This window comes from Lissotriton vulgaris, chromosome 2_1 (assembly GCF_964263255.1).
Source record: "Lissotriton vulgaris chromosome 2_1, aLisVul1.2, whole genome shotgun sequence".
Lineage (NCBI taxonomy): Eukaryota > Metazoa > Chordata > Amphibia > Caudata > Salamandridae > Lissotriton > Lissotriton vulgaris.
In genome coordinates this window covers 161,712,790-161,740,682 of record NC_141687.1, presented here as the reverse complement: position 1 = coordinate 161,740,682, position 27,893 = coordinate 161,712,790, and the positions used below count along the sequence as shown (strand labels likewise).

The 27,893-nt window shown below is 48.0% G+C and overlaps 1 protein-coding gene across 1 annotated transcript in view; it reads left to right on the top strand.

Moving 5' to 3' along the window:
• LOC147729756 (myeloperoxidase-like) overlaps positions 1–27,033 on the top strand; it is a 158,942-nt gene extending 131,909 nt beyond the window's left edge. The window contains exons 12-14 of the mRNA XM_086954642.1: positions 1,138–1,375; positions 5,137–5,348; positions 25,480–27,033. Of these exons, the coding sequence (XP_086810768.1) occupies positions 1,138–1,375; positions 5,137–5,348; positions 25,480–25,502 (473 nt within the window). The 3' untranslated portion in view covers positions 25,503–27,033. The remainder of the gene's footprint in view (positions 1–1,137; positions 1,376–5,136; positions 5,349–25,479) is intronic.
• The last annotated feature ends 860 nt before the right edge of the window (positions 27,034–27,893 follow it).

Genomic DNA, 27,893 nt, shown 5'->3' with positions numbered 1-27,893 from the left:
GGAACCTTGGAGCAGAGCATGGAAACCCTGGATGCCCAGGTAAGGAGCCAGATTGAAGAGAAGAAAGCTTCACAGACAAAGGACTAGAGAGAGTACATAGCCTCTGGTTAAAAAAGACAGCAGTGAGAGAGAACAAGGCTTTGCAAATAAGACACCAGAAAAGGGGCGGCTTAAACTACAGATACCAGTTAATGAACCACAGGGCAGAGGGATGCGCCTTCCAGGTAAGTAGCAGGGGAGACATCATGTCTCTGGTCTCCAAAGTAAAGACACATTTGTACATGTACCTTAAGAGACTTGTTCAGCCGAAAGCAAATATTTTTACATATAAATGTGTTTGTCTACTGTATAAGGTGACGGTGGCGACTGGTGAAGGTACCATGGCTGCTCAATGTGCTATATAATGTTCATGGTGAATATGACTACTTCCTTTACTGATTTCATAGAAGGAAATGAGTGGAGACGTTTGCCGGGTTCGGCAGTGACTCTGCTTTTTCAGCAGACAGTGTTTTTGTACCTAGAAAACAGCCCAAAAGGGGTAAGGTAATTATTGATCTCCTACGGTGGTTGTGAAATATGGTTTTAAGAATGTTATCTGACAAACAGTCTGACATAAGCAAAGAAGAGAGCCACAGCCTTAACAGAGAAACTTTGGCATTCTGATACTTAGCAAGAACTATATACTATTGCATCAGTTAACCATTTCATGCTGAGTGCGTCAAAATGGATACCTTAAATCACAGGATATCTTAAATTCTCCATCTACACTCCTTTATTATTAAAATTCTGTCCCATCAGCCAGCCCAGTATTTTAACTATATGCACCTTTCATTCCATGTTTTAAGGATTGTAAAGATTGAAATTAAAAATAACGGTATTCTAATTTCTGTTTTCTAAAGACTGATGTCAGACTAAAGGTGTCCTGCATGACATGAAAACAAGTGACAACCCTGCCCCTAGCTACCTTTAAGTGACACCAATGCCATAGTACATTGACCCTCACTGAGGATTTTGGAAGTTGCTTTTCACCACTCAACTTCCCATCAACCAATTTAAATGTAACTGATTGCTGGTTCTGGGCATATATATTTGAAAATTACACTAATCTCACCACTTTACTCTCTGTCTCACAATTAGGGTATGGTGCATGGCGACGTTTTTGTGGACTCTCCGAACCACGAAATCTGGCAGAACTCCGAACAGTCCTGAATAACAGTGACCTGGCCAGAAAGTTGATGGACCTTTATGGGACTCCTAGAAATATTGATATTTGGCTTGGAGGAGTGGCAGAACCTTTTGTTCCCGGTGGGAAATTTGGGCCTCTACTAGCCTGCATCATTGGAAACCAGTTCCGAGTGGCCCGAGATGGTGACAGGTAAGTTATTCACTTTTCAGAATATTTTTGTATGGCTGTGTGAGATCTGATATTGAGCCTCTGAGCTACCTGTGAACAATAAATCTCTGTGTATTTGTGCGAGTGAGAGTATTCCAAAGCAGACTTGTGTCTATTGGGATATGCCTGTTTAGGTATATATGTGTAAGGAGATTCTCCATCAGGCCTTTGTCAGATGGGATAGACCTCTTTAGGTGTATATCTGCAAGGGGAATCCGCTTCAAGTCTGTTGCTGTACACTACATTTAGGCTTGGCTGTGTCCATAACCGACCGGTGGGAAGCAATGATTGGCAACAAAAAAAGAAAGTAAATCCAAATGATTGCAAAATGACAGAACAGTCAAACATTAGTCATATCAGATTCCGAATTAAATTTACTGTTTTTCTGATCATATTGGCGTATCGGTGCAATTGTAACTCCCAATCTTTCAATAGCAGCCAACATGTGCTTCGTTCCTCAGTCTTTTTCGCTGCTCAATCAGCTGTATGGAAAATGATGCAAATAAAAAAAAAGATTGATATTTCTGTAAATGAACATGAATGCTCTAATAATGTTCACAGAACGAGTAGCATCCAAGAAGATGGTCCTTATACGTAATATGTAAAAGTACAGAAACGTAATCAGTGTGTGCATATTTTCAGTTCAGCAATCACTCTAGGCAAGTTTGTAACTTATATGGTGAGGCAGCTTTTATGTGGTGTCATCCATGGCCTACTAGGAAATATAAGACAAGTTCTCATTTAGGTTCTCGGATGAGACCATTGAAGAGACCATTTTTCAACTCTGTACTTTCTTTTATCAATCTATTCAGCAGTATTCATGGTTCGCATACAACCAAACCAATTGGACTATCCTGGACCTGTCAGCCTTAGGGTGGTCTTCCCCAAACTATCTTTGCCTACAGAGAGGTGCCATAGAAGGGGGTTAGGTTAGCCCCTTCAAATTCCTCTATGGCCACTCTATTAGGGGACCTCTTAGCCTTGTCAGAGAAGGGTATGTGCAAGCTCCCAGGAAACCCCCCTCAGGATGTGGTCAGCTACATGCTGCTCCTCTGCAACCAGATGCACCGCTTCTGGAAGAAGGCAAAAACAAACCTTGAGGCCAGTTAAGAATTTATGAAACTCTGGTATGATCAGAAGGCCACTCTGGTAGAGTTAGTTTCAACCTGGCCAGAAGGTGTGGGTTATGGAGCCTGTGGAGCCCAGAGCTCTCCAGGATCACTTACCAGGCCCATATGGGGTGGAAGACCCGAAGTGGGAGTCCACCTACTTGGTGGATCGATTTCAAGACTCTTAAATTCCCCTAGGTTTGGGACAGGTTGGTGAAAAATAAAATGGCAATAAATTTATTTCATTTCCATTTAATTTTTCATGTCTGGGAGCATTATAGTTATTGGTGCGACGTTCCTCCGCTCTAATGGAGGAGCCTCTCCTGGTACTATTGACTGGATGTTTGTTATTTTATTTTGCTCTTGCTTTGTTTATTAAAAATACTCTGGTCTGGGCTCCTTTTGTGGTGTGTTTTCACTGCGTTACTATTTCAAGAGTTGCACAAATACTTTACACATTGCTCCTGAATTACGCCTGACTGCTTTGTGCCAAGCTACCCGAGGGTTCAACACAGGTTCATTTTGGGTTTGCTTGTGACTTCACCCTGAGAAGAATTGTGGCAGCTGCTTGAGAAGACTTTCACACCCCTCAACAAAAACCCAATTTCTTGCTGAATATAGCTAAAACGGAAAACCCATGTCCCAAGCATGGGGCCTGTGATGCCAGGGACTCATTTTGAAACATTGGGGCATATTATCAAGCCTGTGCGCTAAAATTATCGCCGCTTTATCGGCCGAAAACGGCCGATAAAGTGGCGATAATGGGCTTGATAATATGCTCTATGGAATTCCAATCGAAGCACATGTTAGATGTGAAGACATCTAACATGGGCTTCGATTGGAATTCCACAGAGCATATTATCAAGCCCATTATCGCCACTTTATCGGCCGTTTTCGGCCGATAAAGCGGCGATAATTTTAGCGCACAGGCTTGATAATATGCCCCAGTATCTTTAGTTTAGTGTTGGAATGTGTCCATCAAGCAAGACTCTGCTGAGAATTTTTCCATTTGATCTGACATTTCACAGCTGTACAATAATGCTAGGTGGAGATAGCAGGTCCATATCACTGATCCAAGTGTAGGAGCTGAAGGCCAACCCCAAATCAGTGTTTCTTATACACCAGGCAGTGAAAAAGGCACCAACCTAAAAAAAAAGACTACTTTTGAGGCCAAGTGTGATATCTTCGCACTGTCAGCGAGAGAATTGATGCTTTGGCGGGTAATAGGAAGGGCAAACCTATGATTCGAGGATAGAGTGAATTACGGTAACCGCCTGGAAATCAATGATTCAGAGTGTGCAAATTGTTACGAGCTTGTGAAACCCCTGTTATCTTTCACTAATCATGTTTCATTTGACGCTAGTAAAAGAGATCAGGAATAGATTTAAACCTGCAGGAAAGTTAGCCAAATCTGTTTGGATGGACTCTAGATGGTTAGACGTGGTTCATTAGCATGAAACGTGGTGGATTTTACACTTGACAGATAAGATTCCACACAGTTGTGCAAATTTACAAACGCTTGAAATACTTTTGCGCCTTTGTATTTCGATTAAATATGCAAAGGATTTAACACAGTTGGTCCACTGTGAAATATCAAAATCATTCATTTGTACCTGCTGGACTAAGACCTCAGCTGGGTGCAAGTTTACGAATTTCTCCAAATTACAAAACCTTTCCATCTAGAAAATGGGATTTTTCCTGTGTACCTAGAGAGGTTTTTGTGAATGTATTGCTGGGCTATATTTGACTGTGTAATTGCACATGGTGTACAATTACCCCTGCTCTAATGCCATATCCTTTGATGCAATTTGGCAATGTATTTTCTCCATTGGAAAACTATTTTTTTACGTTGAGAGACCTTTTTCCCTACACCCAACAACATTTGGTGGGTGCTACATCCCTCATTCCACCCTGCATTTACTTCTTCCATTAGCGTAAACCTCTGACAATTTTAAGAGTGAGAAAGATTTTGAGAGGAATTTGTGAATACCCATATGCTTGTGAGTTTGTGTTTAATTTCAGACGTTCCAAGTACGCCACACCCAGGAACGCTTACACCTCAAAAGTGATTTACTTGAATGCAAGTTTACACATTTGTGGGGGTAATACAGTCAGCCACGGCCCCTGCAAGTAACATCGGTGGGGCCAACTGGGGGGGGATTTTGAGAGACGATCACAAGGGAAAATTAATTATTTATTTAATTTTCCCTTGTGGTCATCTCTCGAAACATCCGCCCCCCCCCCCCCCCCCCCCCCCCCCCCCCCTCAGCCGGCCCCACCGCTCTTACCTGCAGCGGCCATGGCTGAATACTGTACATGAGTGAAAGGCCTTACCGCTGCAAGCTCACCTTTTGGGAATTCCTTGTAGCAGTACATTTGGACTGTACCTGTCCAAGTCACACTTACATAGGCAATTTGTTCTGTGAATAGGGCACAGTCTTTCTTACTGTGCATAGTACCATGCAGCGGAATTGTAAGTTTGGAGTTTAGTAGGCATTCGCCTCAGGGACTAGCAGGAACTTGTTGACTAGTTTTAGCCAATAGTATTTTTGTGAAATGAACATGTATCTTAATTGGTCGTCATGTGATAAGCATATCTTCACCATGCCTTCCCTTTCTTCCCTTTCTGCACAGATTTTATTACGAGAATCGTGGTGTTTTCAGCTCGGCCCAAAAACGCTCTCTGGAAAGGGTCACGCTGGCGCGAGTCATCTGTGAAAACACGGGCATCACAGAAGTACCGAGAAATGTCTTCATGGGAAACAGCTACCCGCGAGATTTTGTGCGTTGCAACCAAATTCCGGCCCTTGACCTGACTCCATGGAGAAGCCGAGGCCCTGAGCCTGGTAAATTCTGAGCACCACATAATCTCTGGGTTCCCTTCTCAGGGTTGTGCAGGCACTGCAGGGGTGGGGGTGGGTGATCCTGTGCATTCCTCGGCGCTACATGGTACGGCAAACTAAATCCCAGATATTGCTCATTGACTGGTCAGATGTAGTGGCGGCTCCCCTGCAATGGCGGAGGAGCGTCGCCCTACTGCCTGGCTTAGAGGCAGTAAATGAAAAATAAAACAATGTCATCGTTTTATTTTTAATTTGCGTCTCTGAGCCAGCTTGCGAAGGGAGGGGCATGTGGAGGAGGAGTGCTATGTGCACTCCTTAAGTACGCATATGTGTTTGGCCGGCCGTCCAAAACACACATGCCACTTAGGCTTCTCCAGTCCGGCTGCATTGAGCAGCTGGGCTGGAGAAACCCCCAGACTTCCTAGTCTGAGCAGGACATCTTTCATACCCACTCAGATAAATCCCCATGCTGCTCTCCCATGAGAGCAGCATGGGGATTGCAGGGGGTCCGTGCCGTGGCCCCAGTGCTTGATGGGATCAGGAAGGGCTATGCCGAGTGAGAGGCGAGAGGCAGCTCCAGGTAAGTTTTTCTTTTCAATGTATTTTTTGTTATACACCCCACCACCGTGCACGCCCCATACACCCGCCCCACTACCTTTTTAGAGTGGCTGCCGCGACCAGGTGAGAGTTTGCTTTCTGCATAGAAGATAATCCCAATATTAATGGGGTGTTCCAGGGTGTGTGAGTGATGGACGCGATATCCCCGTTATAATGTGTGGATAGAGTCCACATTGGGATTTCTCGATGCCTGAGGAATGCCTGAGTACTATATTATCACTTCATACCCCCTCTTCCACCCACTCCTTATTGCCAGACAAGACGTCCACCCCTGGAAAGTTTTCCCAGTGCTTTTAAAAAAAACTTTGTATGCAGAGCATAGTGTTTGCTTTAATTCACGTTTCCCTGATATATAAATACCATCCTCCCTTCCAAGATGGCTTAGGTAGTTTCTGTCTCTGACAGGCAGTTCAAGGTAAGCCGCTGCTTTATTTTTATATGATATGCTAATCTCAAAGTATATGTGTGTATACATATATACACACACACACATATATATATATATATATATATATATATATATATATATATATATATATATATATACACATATGATGTATTCTGTTCTTTCTAAATCAAAACTGCAATAAAAAGAAAATAATGTTTTTCTTTTTTTTTTTAAGGTTTACTTACATTTTGTCTCAATCTGTAGATAAATAATCAGTGCAGCGCCCCAAGATACTGTCCCCGCTCGCGTGCTAGTCTGGGGCAGGGAGTTTATTTCTGACTAAGAGATCACCGCGTTGAAGACGCTGAGGTCAGCTATCCCTGCCTTGTGCATGCGCTTCGGAAATAGCGGGCACAGGGTTTCTTTGTTCTGTTTTCTCATCTTGCGAGATGAGACCAAGGAGCATATTATAAAGAAACACCGTTAAAATTATCGCCGCTTTAGCGGCAAGAAACTGCAGATAAAGCGGTGATAATGGGCTTTTATAATATGCCCTTGTGAATTCCCATAGAAGCCCATGTTCGGGCTAAAGCGGCGATAACTTTAACGGCGTTCTTGATAATATGCTCCTTAGTAACTAAATTTACCAACCTAAAGAAACAGAACTACTCCTGCGAGTCCGTTTGGTCTTATGTTTGCAGTTGTGGAAGTCAGAAAGTGCTCTTGAAGGACCCACAATATGTCTACAGAAAGAGAGGTTGATGAAGTTCTGACTCCTAACAAAGTCAATCATTAAGGAGGTGTGGATTCAGCATCCAATAAGCCTCAAGCAATTAAATGAGATCTTGCTCAAGATGTAGATGAGGAGAAAGATAAAGGACAAAGGCAAATAGTGCAAAGAGCCCATTTGCAAGAACTTGTAGCACAGATAAGAGAGGTTTTGGGCTTTTTACAGAAATCTCATGAGGAGGATGCGTTTTATGCTTAGGATACTTCCCCTTCAGTGGATTACTTATCAGTTAAAGATATCGCTTTGAAGGTGTGGGAAGATAGTGAAAAGGCAGACCACCTCAGAATCTTGCCAAAACAATATCCACTGCATACATTTGAAGAGGAATTCCCAGAGGTTCCTAAAGAAAACTCAGTTCTTTCTACCATGTCTTAGTCTTCTTTCCTGTCAGCAGAGAAATACCAGATGTGATAGAGAGAAAATTAGAAGCTACGCTGAAAAGATCCTTTGCCACGTCGAACGTCCACCTCAGTATATATGCTTCCTATGCCACTCAAGTGCTCTTACAAGACTTCTAGTCCTTTTTTGTTAGTTAAGGGAATAGTACCTCTACTGCCATTCTAAGCAATATGCAGATTGTGGCACAGTGCCTTTTGTACACTTTGTTTGATATGTTGTGGTTAGCCACCACTTTGACAGCAGGATAAACCTTGTATAGGAAGCCATGGAAGTTAGATGCAGGGCACAGGGCTATTATTCGACGTCTTCCTTTTCCTGAGCTCTCAGGTTTTTGGCCAATACTTAAATTAGATGGTACGCTGGGAACTGCGCTGACACCCACCGACACGCATGCATCCTGAACTTCTCTCTGTCAATGACCCAACAAGTCAATACCGTCTCCTCCTCCTCCTGCTTCAACACCCTCTGTATGCTTCGCAAGATCTACAGATGGGTGTCCACCAACACCAGAAGGACCGTCACCCAGGTGCTCGTCACCAGCAGGCTGGGCTACGGCAACGCCCTCTATGCGTGAACCACGGCCAAACTCCAGAAAAGACTCCAGCGTATTCAAAACACCTCCGCACACCTCATCCTCGACATCCCCCACCAGAGCCACATCACCACCCACCTGAAAGACCTGCATTGGCTTCCCGTCAACAAGAGGATCTACTTCAAGCTCCTCACCCATGCTCACAAAGCACTCCACAACGTGGGCCAGCATACCTCAACAAGCGACTCACCTTCTACACCCCCAACCGCCAGCTCCGCTCTGCCCACCTCACCCTCGCCACCGTTCCACACATCCACCGAACAACCACCGGCGGCAGACCCTTCTCCGACCTCGCCGCCAAAACATGGTACACCCTCCCCATCCACCTGCGACAGACCAAGGACCTGCTGACCTTTAAGAGACTCCTCAAGACCTGGCTGTTTAACCAGTAGCTGCACCCCCATTCCCCAGCGCCTTGAGACCCTCACTGGTGAGTAGCGCGCTTTACAAATGTTTGATTGATTGATTGATTGATAATTCAGCCAAGGAGATAATAGATCTAATTTTCAGTGAAAAGAATAATTTGTGCAAAAGCATTCATATCAGCCCCTCCTGATAATAGGCTTCCCTTTCATGGCAGGGCCTGAGGTTGGGGGGCTTCACTTTCAATCCTGGCTGCAACATGCTCAGCCCCAGGACCAGCACCCTAAGTCTTTACTATACGGTGGTGTGGAAGTGGGTTCGACATTTTTTCAAGCAATGGACACACAGTATTCAAGCCAAATTGGTCCTCTCAGTATTCAAGGAAGGCTATTTTCCAGAGATAAAGCAGTTTCACAAATGCAATTCTTTTGAAGGAACTCACTCCCAATTCAGGAAAGAAGCTCTCCTTAAAGGTATTCAGTCTTTGGTAGAGAAGTGAGTGATGGTTCCTTTAACCTACAACCACTAAGACAAGGCCGGTTATGCAGTTTTGTATCTGGTACTGAAGCAAAATGGCAAGCTTCATCCTGCATTTTACCTCAAATTGCTGCACAAATTAGAAATTTACAAACCATTGAGATTGATATTTCTTCAGTCGGTAATCCTGATAGCATCCATGGAGAACTTTGTCAACATTAGACTTGCAAGATGCCTAATTTCTCATGCTGCTTCACCTGGAAAGTCAATCTTACCTTCGGTTGCAGTAGGAGAAGAATGCTTCCAATTTCAGTTGTTTCCTTTCAGTCTTTCATAATCTTCAAGAGGCTTTATGAAGGTACTAGTTTCATTAGTTGCATCCTTTCAGTTGGAAGGGTTCAGATATTTCCGTACCTTGTTGACCATCTGAATCTACTTCATGTGTTTTAAAAGAAGATGAAAGTGTGAAGAAGGTTTGAAAGTCCTTGGACGATCTGGGATTCATCCTAAATCCTCAGAAGTCCCAATTGGTGCCTGGTCTGCAAAGACTCTTCGTGGGAGCAACCTTTGGGATACAGGCTTGTTATGTCTGCCTTCCGGAAGCAAGGATATATGGATTAGAGACTTGTCTTTGAGCTCTTTTATCCATAAAAACTGCATCAACCAGGGCTTTGCTAAGGGTTCAGGGGCTTATGATGACAATTATAGCTTTAGTGACATGGACCCGGCTCCATTTGCAGCCCCTCGAAAAATACTCATTGGATCAATAGGCCCCAGAGGAACAGGATTACAAGAAGTAAATTCCTATCGATTGTTCAGAACCTCAAGTGGTGGTTAGTGCGGGGGAATTTGAGCAAAAGTATTTCCCTTCAGTAACTTGCCCCCATTCCTGACAATGGATACCAGTTTATGGGGCTGTGGAGCAACTCTCCAAGGTCTAGAAATGAAAGGTTCCTGGTCTCAGCCCGACAGGTCTTGCTCTGCCAACTGGAGGGAGTTGTCAGCCATATGAAACGGTTTACAAAGAATCCAGCCTCAGTTGGAAGGCATAAACATTCTGGTCATGATAGCCACCCAGGTGCTGAATCATTATATCAACCTCCTGGGGGGAGGAACAGAGTGCTGTTTCCATAATGTAGTACACAATATCTGTAGCTGGGCGGAAGAACATTTGCTGTAATACCTGAAAGCCATTTTAATTTTGGAGAGAGAATTTTCATGCAGATTACCTAGGTCACAGAATAGGTTTCTTAGTGTCATTCTATGTGGCGCTCATTATGTTAAATTAGATAGTTGCCCTGTTCAGCAGTCCTTGGGTAGAGGTCTACGTTTCCCTGCTGAACAGCCTGCTTCCCAATTTCTGCATGGAGCCCTTTTCGGCACCAGAACGTCACATTTTTTTTAAACTTCTTTTTATTAAACATACATCAGCATCAAAATATATCATTATCATGAGTCTCATATTCTATGCATCCTCAGTACAATAGTGCACAATCAGCAATCAATATTCGTATAAGACCCTCGACACGTTACAATCAGAACTCAATCTATCACAAATCTCTTCCCCTACCCTCTCCCTCTTCTTGTTCCCAGAATTCTCCCAGTTGCCCCCATAAGATTCCCACTGTTGCCATACTTGTCCCCATTTCTTGGGACAACCCCTACTTTCGTATATAGTCGTTTCTGCGGTACAGCACCAGTCCATGTCTTGCTTCCATTGTGGCCCTGTTGGCGTTTGCTTGGTTCCCCAAGCTCTGGCAAAGTTCTGTTTGGCAACCATTGCGGCCACTAATAGCCATAATTTTTGGTATTTAGACCACGCTTGTTCCACTCATACACATAGTACATGCCACCGGGCTTCGAGAGGAATCACCTGTCCCACCACCTCTGACATTATGCGTATCACCTTCCGCCATATTGCTGGATGACCGGGCACTCCCACACCATAAGGTACCTCTTTGATTACATCCATTCTGACATTATTCCATAGGAATGCGCCCCAGCTTGAGCATGAGTATACTAGTGGAATAGGATCTGTGGATTATTTGAAACAGCCTGAACCTTGTTCGAATCGGCACCTCCCTTAGGCTTTGTATCACCTCCGCCCAGTCATCATCCTCTAGTAGGGCTACATCAGTTTCCCAGGTCTCTCTCAACTTTATCAGGAGATCTGGGGCATTATTGATTATCTTTCTATGGGTGCATGAGAGTGCTTTTTCCTGTATTGGGTCCAGTAGCAGTCTATCTTCAAGTGGGCTATATTCGGGGTATCCAGAACGTCCCTTTTTTGATGTTCCGGTGGCGCAATGGGCCCGGCATATTTACAAGGCCACGTAAAGCTACTTTACCTGGCTTTTCATGGCCTTATAAAACTGTGCCCCTTTCACACAGAACACTGCGTGGCCGGGGCATTCCATGGGTGTTGGTGTTCCCACGCAATACCCATGGAATTTGAAGCATTCCCAGATTTACGAGGAATCGTAATCCTAGGAATACGTAAGAATCTCATGCCACCCCATGGTGGTGCTAGGGAGGCGTAACCAGGAGAAATGTTTTAATTTCTCCTCGTTTTTTCCTTTTTCTATGTGTGATGCATTATGCAGCACACCTAGAAAGTAGAAATCGCCTGAATTGATTGATGTTGCGCAAGAAGGTGTCCCTTCCTGCTCAATAGCAATCAGCCCGCAATGGAGACACCCTTGCATCACGGTGTAAGGGTGCCTGCGTTGGAGTATGGCAGCCCATTGTGTGCCGGTGTTGGGAAATGGGATAGGAATGCACAGTATCACGTAGGTACAGTGCATTCCTTCCCTTTTATTTTCTGGTGGTGCTGCCCTGTGCTAAAACCTCATAAATGCGGCCCTTGGTGTCCTCAGGCGAGAGCAGTGGATTCTTTCTCAACCCCTCGGCCTCTGAGGATACCATTTGACTTTCTCCCAAATGCTCTCCTCCGAGGGGTGCTGAAGGAGAAACAGGTAGGGAAGGTGACAATGAGGAACAGAGTGCTGTTCACACAATGTAGCTCACAATATCTGCAGCGGGCCTAAAGAACATCTGTTAAGCCTTGAAAGCCATTTTCATTTAGGGGAGAGAAAATGTCATGCAGATAACCTGGGTCACAACATTTACTCCTAGGTGTCATTCCATCTGGAGCTCACTATTTTCATTTAGATCTTTGCCCTGTTCACCGGTCCTTGGCTTGAGCACTTCACCTCCCTGCTCAACCCCCTGCTTCCTAATTTCATCATGAACACTTGGTTTCCTCAGGCTTGAGCAGTTGATGCTTTCTAAGTCCCTTGGCCTCAAGGGATACCATTTGACGTTCTGCCAAATCCCCTCCTCTCAAGGGTGCAGAAGAAGAAATAGAGAAGGTGACAGTGATTCTGATTGCACCATTTTGTCCATATCGCTTGTGGATCCCACTGTTGGTTCAGTAGTCAAAGGTTTTCAACTTCCCTTGAACCCTCCAACTCTTCAGTACCCGTTACTCACTCTGTTCCATCACTCTCAACTATATAGGCAGGTGTGGAAATTAAGAGGTTTCGCTCTACAGGTTAGGATGTTCAAAGGGAGTTGCCTCAGACATACAAGCTTCAAGGAAACTCTCTCTTTGTCTTCCTCTGAGAAGCACTGGATCATGTCGTCAAGTGGTGTCTAGAGAAGGGTTTAGATCCAGCCACATGTGATCCTTTTCGTATCTTGCACTCTTCAATGAGATGGTTTTCTTAATAATCTAGCTCCTTCCACTTTAGCTGCCCAGTGGGCAGCAATTAGAGCTTCCAGGGAGTCTGGAGTTGGTTGGTACAGGTTGCTGCTTATTGCTTTTAGGCTCTCTAAAAGTTTGAGACTCAAATTCCAATCCAAAACAAATTGGAGAGCTTTTTGTAGTTCTGGGAGGTCTTTGGGAGAAACCTTTAAATTTGACTGAAAAGTCCTGGGTCTCTGCGAAAGTAGCCTTTCCTTTTTACATCACATCTTCTAGAAGGTTGGGTGAGATGGGATCACTTGTCATTTCTTGCCTGGACCTCAAGGTTTTTCTGAATAGACTAGTTCTTCGTCTGGACCCAAAATTCAGACCTAAGATTTATTCAAACTTTCATCTTTCTGAAGAGTTAATTCTGCTAGTATTCAACGTCTCTTGTGATGTTTCTAGTGCTTCAGCTTGATATTCTTTGACAGGACAAAGGGATTTCATATATTGAATTCCCTGTGTATGTCCTATGGTTCTGCCAAAAAGGGTCAGAAGGTTTCTCCTTTCACTTTCACTCTGAGCAGATTGGTCCATCCGGCCATATCCCACGACTAGAGATCAACTGAGAAAACTATTTTAGACAATATTCAGGGCTGTTCTACAACTGCAGTTTCTATATCAAGTGCTGGAGCTTGTGGCATTGCATTGCAGGAGATGTGTAGGGCAGCCACATGATTTACACCACACACTTTGTAAATCATTACAGATTGCGGTTGGTGAATGGTATCTCTGATACTTTGATAAGTTCCCAAGTTCGCAATGAGGCAATTGCTACTAACAAATCTCACATGGGCAGGTTAATAATTAGCAGTGACTTTATTGTGAGCTTTGGTAAATCCTCAAGCTGCGAGGGCTGTTGCGAGGAGGACAGGTGAAGGGATAATAAGCATAGTACTTACTGGTAGTCTTCATTACCCTGAGCCAAGGTCCTCCATTCCCCAATCCTATACCCTTCCTTTCCTTTTTTGGCTACTCCAATCATTCTGATCAGCTTGTTATCAGCAGACGATCCAAGAAGGGAGCAGGGTATTTACATGTGATATTTTCTTTTTGTAAGACGCTTATTAGCATTAGTAAGCAGTACACAATGTGGAGCCTACAACCCTGGGGCCGGCTGCAACACGTCAATCAGTAAGAATAGAAATTATACATAGCTCGTCAGCCAATAACATCAGATCCGGTAGCATAGAAAGTATTGTATGTAACACGTGTACTAACATTACGTATTTACATTCAAAGGACGTCTTGTTTTTTCATTTTATAACAAAAGGAACCAAATCAATAGACTCAACAGTTCTTGTCCGTTTTACTCAGAAAGTCCGTAGTATCGATGAGGTATTATTCCGGTATCCTCAGTACGGATACATATGGTAGTCTAATATAGACCCTATGATTATTTTTACTTGGATGTATTTCGTTGGTTCACGTATTCAATCTTTCGATACATGGATATACATTGCCAAATATAACTGTAAGCATCTTTCCAAATATCATTGCATTAGAGAAATTGCAGCACAGGTAAGTGATGCAGCCATATTGTATGCGGAATAAGTTCTACATTTATCAAGCCCTGTAGTAATGAGGCTAGAGCAGCTCTGCTCTACAACATAGCTGCATTGTACTGAATATTTTTCCGGTTGTAGGGCAATGTATTCTCAGGATGTTGTGTATTGGCGTCCTATAGGAGGCTGCATGGGTGTGTGACTCTTGTGTGTATCCACTTCATGTCCGGCTGACAGTGTGTGGTATCATTTGGTGTATCGTATGGTCAGGGATATCGCGTAATGGGTGTGTCTAGACCTCCTGATCAATACAGTCAATATCTTAACATGCATGGCAGTTAAACCAGCCATATTAATTCCCAAACTAGTTCCAATCGGGGAACAAACGGCCCAAAAGGGTAATCAACCATGAATAATAATACGGATGTGTTGAGTGCCTCTAAACGTTCCCCAAGTGAGACGAGGAAGGAAGAAAAAGTAAAACAAAAAGTTTATGCAGAAGAACAAGTGGGGGGGAGTATAGGGGAAGTGGGGTTGTAGGGTGTGTCAGGGGGGGTATTGTGCCGTGTTGTGTATCATTGGACAGTCGTGTGGGTGGGCGCCCGGACCCGTGGCCAGTGTGGCAGAGGCGTGTTACAATCAGTGCTTGATGGAGTAGGGGAGGCTAAGCCCCCTCCAACCTGGAGGCGCCACACCGCCAGTTCCCAGGTCTTGCAGGCATCAGGGGGATAATACTGTTTGATCACGTGGTGGCATCGTATCACCCCAACATGTGTCTCTTCTAGTGCATCAGCATCTAAGTGAGCCCCCTAGCCACGCCCTCCCGCTGGAGGGATCCCAATGTGTCATCCCAGAGTTGTGCAATTGGGAATTTCCTCAAGCCCGCTGTTTCTTCTCGGTGTAATGTAATGCTTTCAGCCCTAGCCCAGTTTAGAAAGGAAATGTACCAGTACTTAGTGAGCGGAGGTTCCTTCTTTTTCCAGTGCTTAGTGAGCATTCGCTTGGCAGTAATAAGTCCCAGGTCCCAGAACCTGGCTGGTACTTTGTTCAATTTAGTCCTCCTGTATAGCCCCAGAATGCAGGCCTCCCATGTGTGGGGCAGGCCTGTGCCAGCGCTGTGTGTCAAAAGGGATGTCACCTCGTTCCAGTACGTGGCAAGAGTGGGGCAATGTCAGAGCATGTGTAAAATGTCCGCACCTATCAGGTCACATCTGGGGCAGATAGCGGTAGTGATCACAAAAGACCTATTAATCTTATCAGACGACAAATATTCCTGATGTAATATATAAAACTGTATTATTTTGAAACGGGAAGTTCCGTGGAATATTCACGGGGCTAGTTAGCACCATTGTCCATTCCTTGTCTGTCCATTCCCTCCCTCGGGGGGCCGCCCACTTATCTCCTAGTGGCTGCGTGGATCGCTGCGTATGTATGAGGAGGGCCTGCGCCAGCCAATGTATGATATGGGAGCCATTACCAATGACACGCAGGTATTGCACGAGGTGTTGTATCGGCAGTTCCTCGGGTATGTCACCCCAGGACTCCGTGTACGCGCGCAGTATGGACACATGGAGAAGGAATTGCCCTGCTGGCAAGCCTGTGCTCTCCATCAGATCTACAAAAGGGAGTATAGCTCCATCTGCATAGAGGTCGCCCGCGGTTTCCAGCCCAGCCGTACTCCAACTCTCCAGCATGTGCGATGTCACCATTCCACCCCTCCTAGGGGTACCCAGCAGGGGGAGCGCGGGAGCATAAGGTTTGACTTCTCTGGTCAGTTTCAGGCTGCGTAGGAAGCATTTGCGAGCCACTGCTACATGTAATGGTAACGGGCGGGGTCCCTTGGTCAGAGGGTGGAACAATGTGCATATTTGCGCATGGGTCCATATGGTGGCGTCAGTAGCGGTATCATCCAGGTTTGTGCCACTCAGCCAGTGTGTCACCCATTGCAGCTGTGCCGCAAGATAATACAGCTCTAAATTGGGACCGCCAACCCTCCTTCTGCAGTGGGCGAGTAGAGTTTTGCCAATGCAACTCGAGGGCACCCCAGGGTATTTACATGTTATAATGACGTAAATTAGGGAAAGGATTATGCTGTGCATAGTGTACTTTTTATAGAGCATAGAAAAACTATCTAGGGATGGAGCCTCACACGCAGTGAGAACTGGGAACTGGGTTGTGAAAGACGGTTGCTCAGGTTTATAAAGTTTTCTAGCAAGTAATATGTTTTTGAGCCCAAGAAAAGGCAACATGCTTCTTACAGCGAATTTTGAGCTTGATGGTCTCACCAACATTCTTCTGTGCCAAGAATCTGGAGCAAATTGTCACTCCTTTCTGACCTGACAGTTTTTTTGCAGTGTGCTGGCAGAAATCCTGACACCTGATTGGTGTTATTCCTTTCCCTGCACCAGCCTTGTGACTGGTGACCAATCTAAATAGAACTCTGTGCGTTCACTGACATCTTACATCTGCCTTCCTTCTCCACAGCTGTCTTCTACCCAGTCTGTGAAACAGTCCAGTGGGTGGATCACCTGTACCAGAGATCTATGTGTAACATGGATCAAATGAGTAACTTTTGACATAATATACACCGGAGCAATAATTTCTAATAGTCAAGTTAGAAACAAAATCAGTTTATAGCTTTGTGTGTTTTTAAAAACAGTCTTCACCTTAATGTTCCGCTTACTCACCCCAGCCAATATCAGAATACAAATTCACCAAATTCAACCTTATTGGCATGCTACAAGGGCCAACATATCCTATCATTCTCCTGTTTTTAAATGTCTCCATTGGAAGACAGAGATATTCAGTAGCAGATGCACTGGTGGGCACCATCTCCTAAATGCCCCCTTCTTGTACGAGTTAAGGGTTGCTTCTAGGGTTTCTCAAAGCATTTCTATTGTTATAGGGGGTATAAGGGATTGGGTTACAGAAGCTACTCAAAAGGCTGGTGAGTACAGTGGCACTATGACCCTGCAACACTAATCTGGCACTTGGAGAGAATTCTCCTCTCCTGCCAGTGTTCTCTTTTTTAATACAAGAAGACTTCTAGATCTAGAGCTCTGTTAGCTCTTGACAGGGAGATAATTTTTTTTTTTTTTTTAAATTTTACTTTATTACAACTCCAGGTCACATACACAGCCAACATCGCCTACAACCCGGAGGCCGGCGGCATCAGGATCGGGAAAGGGGAGAAAAAACACACCTATCAAACCCCCGCGGAAAAGCAAATGACACAGCCGTAACATCCAACAGCCCAAGGGCCTGGCGGCAAGAGCGCAGGCGCAGAACCAGTGTGTAGAGGTAGCAGAACACATCCGCCACCACTGGGGAGCCACATTTCGTAAGCAGGATGCAAGCACCGCAATGCAAACAATGTCAGACCCTGGCGTAAGAAGGCGTGTCAGAGTAGGAGGATCGACATAGCCATCCGGGAGGGACTGTGAAGAAACCCAGACCCAGTTCAGAACAAACCCACCCTCCCCCAAAGAAGAACCAGCCAGACTACCTAAACCCGTGCCCACCACCCACCCCCCACCCTACACCACTACCAGTAACCCTCCAGCAAGGCTGAGGGGGAATGAACAATCACCCGCGAAGGCGAGATGACGCTCCAAGAGGGGGATAGTGGTTACCGCCAATCAGCGCAGCCGACACAGGTCACATCCACCTCAAACACCCCAAACGCCAGAATAGAACCAACATTCTGACACAACGTGGAGGTTATCAACCAACACACTCTTCCAGCACAGCCGCTACAGCCCCATCTTCCTGTAGTACATCAAGCTCCACACTCTCTGGGTCCGATTCATCACTCTCCCTCGCATTCTGGAAAGCCCGAAACATACCCCAGAAGTTTTTGGGTCTACTCGTAGGTGGTAGGAGTTCACTATACACCTCCGATTGCGTGCAACAGTAAAGCAGGTCTGTTTCCCATCTTTTTTTTGTAGGGACCGGCCCCCGCATCCAGCATAATGCTAACAGGCGTTTCGCCATGAGCAGTGCCATGTCCGCGAGTCGTCGCAGAGCCACAGGGAGGGGTTTTGAAAAACCAAGTAAGGCGAGCGCCGGGTTGGGCAAGAGCACCTCACCAAGGATGGTACTGAGCTCCGCAAAGACTTCTACCCAGTATTTGTGTATTGCAGGACAAGTCCAGGCCATATGGAAAAAGTCCGCTGTGTGAAAGCGGCAACGCTCACACTCCGCTGAGTCTCGAAGGCCATACCTGTGCAACCTCTCAGGAGTGTAGTAGACTCGTTGCAAGAATTTAAAATGCACCAGTCGGTGCCTGCCGTTGAGAGAGATCTTCCTAGTGTTAGTGGCACAGTACCTCCACATGTCGTCCGAGATAGGAGATTGGAGGTCAATCTGCCAGGCCAAGCGGGCCTTGGAGGGGGAGCACTGCCGCTGACCATCGCCCAGCGTCCTAAGAGCCGTTATCAATTTGCGCGCTGAGGGGGTTTTGACGACATAGGTGAGTTCCGGCACTACCGGCGGTTCGGCGAGGCCCGGGCCCAAAACGGCCAGAGCCGCTCTGCGGACCCTGTGATATTGGAAGCGATGCAGCATCGTCGCCCTGGGGCAAGACTGAAGGACGTGACGCAGCGTTCTCAGAGTGCCCTCTGAAAAGAGGTCCCCCATGGTAACAATGCCAAGGTCACGTAGCGCTGTCTGGACCCCCTTCTCCCGTAAAGGAGTCAACCAGGCCGCCCATTCTATCCGGAGCAAAGGCGAATATAGCAGGGGGCACTCGCGGGGGCCGATCAGAGCATGCCAAGCATGATTCGTGGCAGCTATGGAGTCCAGGTTGCCGACCCGTCTATCGGGCGGATAGCACACCGTCGCCGGGAGTGGGACAGGGTCTGCAAAGAGCCGCTCCAACTTCACATGAGGTATGTCCGGGTCCCCATGAATCCACGTGTGAAGGTGGGCACCCTGTGCGAGTCTGTAGTATCGCTCCAGATCTGGCGCCCCCAGGCCTCCCTGTTCGTAAGGGAGGGTGAGTGTTTTCCACTGCACCCGCGGCTGCTTGCCTCCCCACGCTAGGCGGACAAGTGTCTGCGTAAGTTGTCGGAAAAAGGTTTTGGAAAGGACTATTGGTATATTCACGAATAGAAAAAGGAACCTGGGGAGCACCACCATCTTCATGAGTGCAATCCTGCCCATGAGTGAAAGTGGGAGCCTAGACCACACCTCGACGTCATCCGTCAGCCTGGAGTAGGCCACTCCGTAATTCTCGCGAATCAAAACCTCCGGATCTGTATGGATGTGTATCCCCAAGTAGCGAATGGAGTCCGTGGTCCATTGCAAGGGGTACTCCGAGTCAAAGGGGAGCGTCACCGGAGTCAGGGGCAGTGCTACTGATTTGGACCAGTTGACGCGGAGGCCCGATAGAGCCCCAAACCTCACCACCTCTCGCAGCACCGCAGAGAGGTTGGTCTCCGGTTCTCGGACATATAGTAGAGTGTCATCCGCGTATGTGGAGATACCAATTTGGTACGTCGGGAAGTTGATCCCCTCAAACCGGTGGTACTCTCGCATAGCGCAGGCGAGAGGCTCGGCTACCATGGCATACAGTAGCGGGGAGAGGGGACAACCTTGGCGCGTGCCCCTCCCAATTTCGATGGGAGCCGTGACCAGGTTACCCATCCTCAATCTCGCCGTGGGTTTGTAGTAAAGGGCTCCCAGCATTTGCAGGAACGGCTCCCCGAGGCCGAATTTACGGAGGACCTTCAGCATGAACGGCCACTCGACCGAATCGAAGGCTTTCTCCATATCCAAGAATATGGCCACAGCCTTGCTTTCGTGCTTGACATGCTGGATCGTGCCCAGGACTGTGCGGAGATTGTACGTGAGATTGCGGGAGGGAACAAATCCAGCCTGCTCTGGGGCGACCAGATCCGGGACCAGCAGCGAAAGGCGAGTCGCAAGAATTTTAGCATACAGCTTCGCGTCCACATTGATCAGGGAAAGCGGCCGGTAAGAGCCACATTGGTCAAGGGGTTTGCCAGGTTTAGGGATGGTGATGAGCAGCGCCTCTCTCATGGATTTCGACATGCTGCCCTGCTGGCAAATATCATCGAACAAGAGCATCAGATATGGGACCAGTTGCGCCTTGAAGGTTTTATAGAATGATACCGTGAGACCGTCCGCACCAGGAGCGCTGCCGGATTTCATGCATTCCAGCGCCTCCGTTATCTCCTCCTTCTGGAAGGGGGCCATGAGAAACTCCCTCTGCCAGTCAGCCAGGAAAGGCATCTGCAGGTGGCCTAAATAGTCGTCGATTTCCTCTTCGAGGTGTGCGTCCCTCGAGGAGTAAAGGGCAGTGTAGTAGGCTTGGAATTCCGCTAAGATATCTTGCTCCTCAGTAACCACCGCCCCAGCAGCTGTCACCAACTTCTCGATAACCAATGGGGGCCTACTGTTGCGCATAAGTTTAGCTAGGAGGGCACCAGGCCGCTCCCGTTCCCCATACGCCCGCGCCGTCGCGTATTTGCCCATATGTTGAATTTCCCTGTCCGCCTCCTCCTGAAATTCATCTAGCAAGGTTTTGCGCTCGGCTGCAGCAGCCGTGTCCCCCGAGTCCGCCGCCCGACCCTCCAAGTTCGCTAGCTGCGTTTCTAGCAGTTGTAGGCGCCGTCTGATGGCTTTGAGCACCCCTGAGTGCTTTGCCATAGTCATCCCCCTGATGTAAACCTTAAATGCGTCCCAGAGAACCTGAACGCTGTCCACTGAGCCCACATTGGTCGCGAAATAGGTCTCTATGTCGTCCGCAAGTTCCCCTCTGAAGACCTCATCTAGGAGGGAGTATGGGGGGAACCTCCACGTGAAGGGGGGGATCCTCTTGGGAGGAGCAACAAGCAACAGTAGCAAGGGTGAGTGGTCAGAGAGCGTGCGCGGGAGGACCGAGCAACCCTTAACCAAGGCGAGTAAACTGTGGGAAGCAAGCCAGTAATCAATGCGTGTGTGGATGTTGTGGTAGGCCGAGTAGTGAGTGAACCCACCCCGCCCCGAGTGTTTATGCCTCCACACATCAACCAAATCAAGTTTCACACATTCAGACAAAAGGAGGGACGCGGAGGGCACAGGGGACCTAGGGGGACCCGCAGATCTGTCAAGGGCCGGGTTCAGTACCAGATTAAAATCCCCTCCCCACAGCATTCTAGAACCCACAAACTGCCTGCAGCTGTCCGCAAGCGAAGAGTAAAACTCTGGGGAGTCATAGTTGGGGCCATACACATTCACCAGCAGGAGATCATGATCTGTTCCAACACAACGCGTAATCACAAACCTCCCCTCCGGGTCACCAGCCACTCGGGACAGCGTCAGTCGGGACTTGGGATTGGCCCATGTGAGCACCCCCCTGGCATGCGTTGTGAACCCCGCGGAGACACAAGCGGGGCCAAGACCCCTCACCTGTAACATAGGGCTGGAAGGCGGCAAATGTGTCTCCTGTAACAAGGCAAGGTCAATGTGATGGCGGTGCAAATAGGCCAGGACCTTCCTGAGTTTGCGGTAGTCGTTGAGCCCCCTCACGTTCCAGGATAGCAGTCGCAAAGAGCTCGGAGAGCCCTCCGCACTCAGAGAGTCAATATTAGACATAGCAGGTTAGAAAGTAGAAGATCGCAGAGCAGGCAGCGTGGCAGACACAGTGTGGTAGTCAGCAAAAACAAACCCCCCACCCGGCAAACCCCGAACCCCAAACAGCATGTCAGCAACAATGCACAAACAGTCAAGGAAACCCCCCCCCCCCGCCCACAGCCGACCAACCCCAACCCGGTCAGACAGGAATCATCACCACTCAACATCCCCCCGTGTTCAACTATCAATTGTATAGAACCCCAAATAGCTCCCGAGGGAGCCAGAAGCCAAAAGCGCAGAGGCAGAGGGATCTAGCCAGCAAACCGCTCAGCCGGGAAACAGAACAAGTAACCTCTCGCATGCCCCCATCCCGCCCCCCGCCAAAAAGTAATGAGCCCTGCCAGCTCTAGTCTTTACAGTTCCTCAATACCAGTCTCTCATGTAGAGGGGCCTACCCCGACCTCCCCCGGCAAGTAGAGCAGCCCCCCACCCAATCCACGGTGTCACCCAACCAGATCAGGAGTAAACAAGTAGGTCTCACCCAAAAAGACAGTTCACGGTGGGTCCACACCGGCCGTGTGTAAGTCTTTGCGCTGTCCAGTGCCAACAGTTCAGCAGCTTCCCTCATGTGATGGGCTACTCCTGGTCACTCAAGTGGGAGGAGGCGCCTGGGTCCTCCCGCCTACTCCCCTGATTGTTGCGGTTGTCCCTTTCCCATTCCTTCAAGGATTTCTTAAGATCCGCTGGGTCAGTGAAGAAATGTGAGTGACCTTGCCTGTTGATGCGAAGTCTCGCAGGATACAGCATGGCGTAGTCAAGCCCCAGGTCCTTCAGCTGTTTCTTGTAGGGGGCGAAGCGCTTCCTCTCCTCTTGCACTCTCGCCGTGAAGTCCGGGAATAGGGAGATGGCCATGCCTTCGAACTGCAATTTCCCCTTCTCTCTGGCCAGCCGCAGCGCCAAGTCCCTGTCCCGATAATTAAGCAACTTTGCTACGATCGGGCGCGGCGGGAGGCCAGGTTGTGGTTTCGGCCCCAGAGTGCGGTGGGCCCGTTCAACAATAAACATAGGGGAGAATGCATCTTCCCCCAGCAGGGCCCGCAGGAGTTTCTCCACAAACAGCTCCATTTTACCGGTGCTAGTGGATTCCGCTACGCCCGTAATGCGTAGGTTGGAGCGCCTCGAGCGTGCCTCCAAATCTTCTGTCTTATCTTGAATAACCTGGAGCAGCCGATTAAACTGTTTGCGGTCCTTATCCCACTCCGTTTGAGCCTCTTCCGCCTCTGTGAGCCGTCTCTCTGCCATGTCCAGCCGCTCCGCGTGTTTGTCTACCCTCTCGGACATGCGGTCCATCCGGTATGTCAGTGCATCGATTTTGGTGCTAATCTCCGTCATGCTGACTTGAAGACCTTTTTCCATCGTCCCAAGCATGTCCCGTATCTCAGAGCATAGGGAGGACTCAGACGTCGCAGGGCGCGGTGGGGAGGTTTGTGTTGTCCCCTCGGCTCCTTTCGCTTTCCTCTGGTCGAATGTCAGCTTCGGCTGTGACCTGTCACCTTTCACCATGGTGGCTCTGGTGGACACGTGGTCAGCAGGGTCAGACGCGTGGAAACCACCACTCAGGATTCCTGATTAGGGTCAGCAGTGGGCGCAGGGTCGTGGGACTCCCTCGATTAGGGCGATGTGTCGTGGGGCCGGCGCCCAAGATGGCTACTCCCCGCCCCAGAAGTCCAATTCAAGCGTTCCGCAGAACGTGGCGTCGGGCAATACCCTGTACTGTCCGGTCGCCCAGACGGTGAGCAAAGTGTCTCAGTGCTTGGGATCCGGGCGCCCACCGCAACTCCGAACTCCCTCCTCCTCGTGGCGCCAGGTGCCGGGGGTCGGCGGACGGTGCCCCACGCTGTCAATGTAGTGCCTCTCCTCGGGGCCTCCCCACAGGCGACAATGGCTCCGTGCGCCTCCTGGCCGCCCTCTCCGCACGTCGCCACCAGACAGGGGGATGCCCTCTCCACAGCGCCTCAATGCCGGGCGCAAGCGCTTACCGCCGTCCAGGAGACTCCGTGGGTGTCCGGGTCCGCCGCGAGCACGCACGCCGCACGTACTGCGACGCAACCCGGGTTGCAGGCCAGGCTAGGTCGGGGATCGCGGCCTGGGTCCTCGTCGCTCCGGGTGCTGCGGTACAAAGTCGCACCGCGTCCGGTCTCCGCCGAACCAAGGGGCCGCCGTCTCACCGAGGGGTCGCCCAATAGTTCCCCACAGGTTTCAATGCCGGCAGGGTCGGTCAAGGATCAATTTGCCGAAGTTTGGCGGGTTATCGGTAGGGAGCTCCGCGCTCGTGCGTCTTACATGGACGCCGGCTAGCTCCGCCACCTGACAGGGAGATAATTAATCCTCTCAATGAGGATAGTTCCCAGGATATGAGGAAAGCACAGCCCATCCAGAGAGCTGAGGACACACTTTACCTGATCTCTGCCTTCCTTCATGTCCCAACTGTACAGGGTGCTCGACAAACCACCTACCAGAGGCAGTACATGTGAAGAAATTGTCAGAAAGCGTCACCCTTGGGCTATCAGTGACATCTTCCCACCTGTTGGTATGGCCTTCAGAAACCCTTTGGCAAGGCTTGAGGAAGAGGAGGAGGCCCTGGCATCAAACATATTAAACTTTTCCCTTTCCAGAGCTCTGTCTTTTCCTCAGAACTAAGGGGTCCATTAGGATGGCGGGCGGATCACGATCTGCCTGCCACAACACAGGGACGTCATTTTACCCCGCCACATTAGCATGGCAGGGGTACAGCGGCGGATTGAAAGGCCATCCGCCGCTTTTCCGCCGGTAGGCAATCGTCACGATTGCCTACCGAATGGAAAAGGCCTGCAATATGGTGGTGGTGCCTTGTAGGCACCGCCATCCATATTATGATGGTGGCGGTGTAATGCCTTTCCATCGGGGAGACTCTGCCATGGAAAGGCATGCAGTGTTTCCTTTGGGGGTCCTTTGCAGGCCCCTAGGGGAGTGGGGTTTGGGGGGCTGCGCTTGGGGGTACCCATGGAGCCCCTCAACATTGTCATACACACAGTGGCAGGCACCGTGCGGTGCCTGTCACGTTGTGCATGCCAATTCACAACATGCATATATTGCATTGTGGCGGGTGCTGCTTACAGCGCCACCTGCCACAATGCAATATATGCAGGATGCAACCGTCAGGGTGGCGGTTACTTCCTAATTGGCCGTGCGGGGCCGCTGCACCACTGGCAGCCGGTCCCAGCACCGCTAGGGTGGCGAGCGGACTGGAGTCAGCCCACCATCCTAATAGGTCCCTTAGCTTTGTGAAATGCCAAAGTAAGAGTATTGTGTACTACCAATAAATAACCTTCATGTTATTGCTATCTATCACTAACATTTCAGTTCCACTCACTGAACCCCTGCGCCTCATGTGCATTCAGTCTAATATAGGCTATCTTCCTGATTCATCCCAACTTGTAAATTCACACATATAATATATCATACTTTTGCTTTCCTTCCATCCAAAAACCTCAGTCCCCATTACAATCCCACTTACCTTCCATCACACACCTGACTTCCTAACCATTCCTACCTCCTTTCTCTCCCCTTCATTTGGCACTGGTTGTATTCATCAGCATATTGTTTTTCTCTAGTAACACATATTTTTCTTCTGCAGAGGATGAAGATCCCAGTCTGTAGGAGCCAGCGATATCCAGAACGAAGCCCACAAGACACTGAGCTTTTATTCTGGCCAATGAAGTCTTCTTACCTGTGATCCTACATTGTCCCGTAATTGGTGCTTTACTTCTGTTGAGTGACAGTGCTCTTAATTACAACTGGGGGAACTTCAGTCCTACAATCTTGCTCCCAGTCGTAATATTCCTTGAAGACAGCTCCATCCTGAGATACTACAATTGGAGGGATGTGTTTCTTTAGAGCCAAGCTCAATCTAATGTGTGCATGCGTGGTGATGTTTTCACCAAGATCCCACAAAAGTTTGAAGAGATTTTAATACTGCGATCCTACCGTCAGTCCCGGTGTGTACATCGGTCTTTATGATGTGATCCTGCACTCCATAACAGTGTATGGAAAAAACTTCTGCCTGAGATTCTACACTTAATCCTAGTATATATAGAGACGTTCATCCTGAGATCGTACACTGAATCCTAATACATGAAGAGGCCTTCATCCTGAGGTCACACGTCTATTCCTAGTGTTTGAAGGGACCTCTGATCTTACACTTAATACCAGTGCATAGAAAGACATTCGTCCTGAGATCCGACACCCAATCCTAGAGGGCGGATCTTCATTCTGAGATTTTATACCTAATCCGAGTGCATGTAGAGTCCTTCCTGAAATCCCACAGCTAATCCAAGAACTTGAAAATACCTTCATTCTGAGATCCTACTCCAAATGCTAGAGTGTGGAGAGATGGTCGTCCTTAAATTCTGCACCCCATCGAAATGTATGGAGAGTCTTTCATCCTGTGGTCCTGCATGGAGCCATGGCTACTGGAACCTGCTATTCTACACTCAAGTCTAATCTAGTTAGAATTGTCAAGTCTCGGATTTTAGGATCAGTTCTTGTCACTGGAGAGAACTTAATCCTTAAAATACACCATTAGACTCTACTGTTCAATCGACAGACTTTTTCCATAAGAACCTGTGCTCAGCGCTGTCCCCTTGTCAAATCTGCCATGTAGTAATCCTAGGCCTCAATCGGGCCATGTGATCCATTAAGCAGCAAGACTTCTCTTGTCAACCCCACTCGAAAACCTCTGCATCATTTATGTGAGTGGGGGATGACCGACTTTGGTCACTTGTAGAATCTCAAAGGATCTGCCTCGCTTGTAGAATCTCTAAGGATGTGCCTTGTGTAATTTATCTGATTTTAAGCCTAATTTTAGGAGAAAAGGGCACCTAGACGACCCTCAGGTAGGCTAGGGGAAGAGTCTGTATCAGATGTTTTTTAAGATATCATGACGTCAAAAGATCCTGCCAACCTGTCTCGACTACTGTGATCATGAAAGTCATGTTTTCCTATAGCACTAGTTTATTATGAGTTATTTCCGCAAACTGAATCTGGAAGCACACGTCCCTGTACTTCTAGTATTTGTGCTCATCTATTTGCTTTGCAATGTATTCAGGGTCAATTATGCAAACATTGCTATTGTTCCATGCCTTTCAACTTAACATGTATTTTTTTATTAATAAATGTTTATTGATTCTGATTCTTTTCTGTGTCTGTTTCCACACTTTCTAGTCCATGGGATTCATTCCTCAGGAGAATACATTTTCTATGAGACATGGGAAAATGCAAAGATCAGTGCTTGCTTGGTGGAGTGTTGTCAGTGGTTGGGGTTCAGAGATCTATTTGCATATTGTCTGTTGGGCTTTAAAGAGTTCCCTTAAGCATGGGCCTTGCATGGCAAATGTTTACCAATTGGCTGTGTTGTTTTGGAGAGAGCACAAGTCTGCCTGCGGATGCTTGGGTGACTTTGGCGGTCCTCTCATTGAGCCTGCGCATGCGCCTGAATCAGCTAGAAGACATGTGCTAGTGAGTGGGCTCTTCACTCCATCTGAATGCACTATTACTCTGCCCTGCAGCAGCTGCTTCTGTGGTGCAACACAGCATGCACTCTCATCACAAGCTGATCACTTTCCGAGGCCCTCTCCCCTCTGAGCTACATTGCTCTACTCTCTAGCTCATATGACACACACATACTCAGGGCTGAAGCCAGTAGTTCTTTTTATGCTCCTGCACCCCACTCCAGGCAGCAACAAAGTTGGAGAATGTGATGTGAGGGACTGGACACTCCTCCCCCACAGGCACTGCACCTACCTCTTCTTGGAGGCCATGCAAGACTGCCCCTCCACCCACTGAACAGAGGCACAATGGCTTGACTGTGCTGTCTATACAGAGCCACTTGCAAGGCTGCTTCCTGTGTAGGGGTGCCCCTTTTGTGCAGGGTCCATGGCCACGTAGCACTAGCAGGATCTGCCACCTTCTCATGCCTACTCCTAGGTTAAGCATTTTGCCTGTTTATGAGTTCCCTCGTGACTGATGGGCAAAAGATTGTAACCTTCTTTT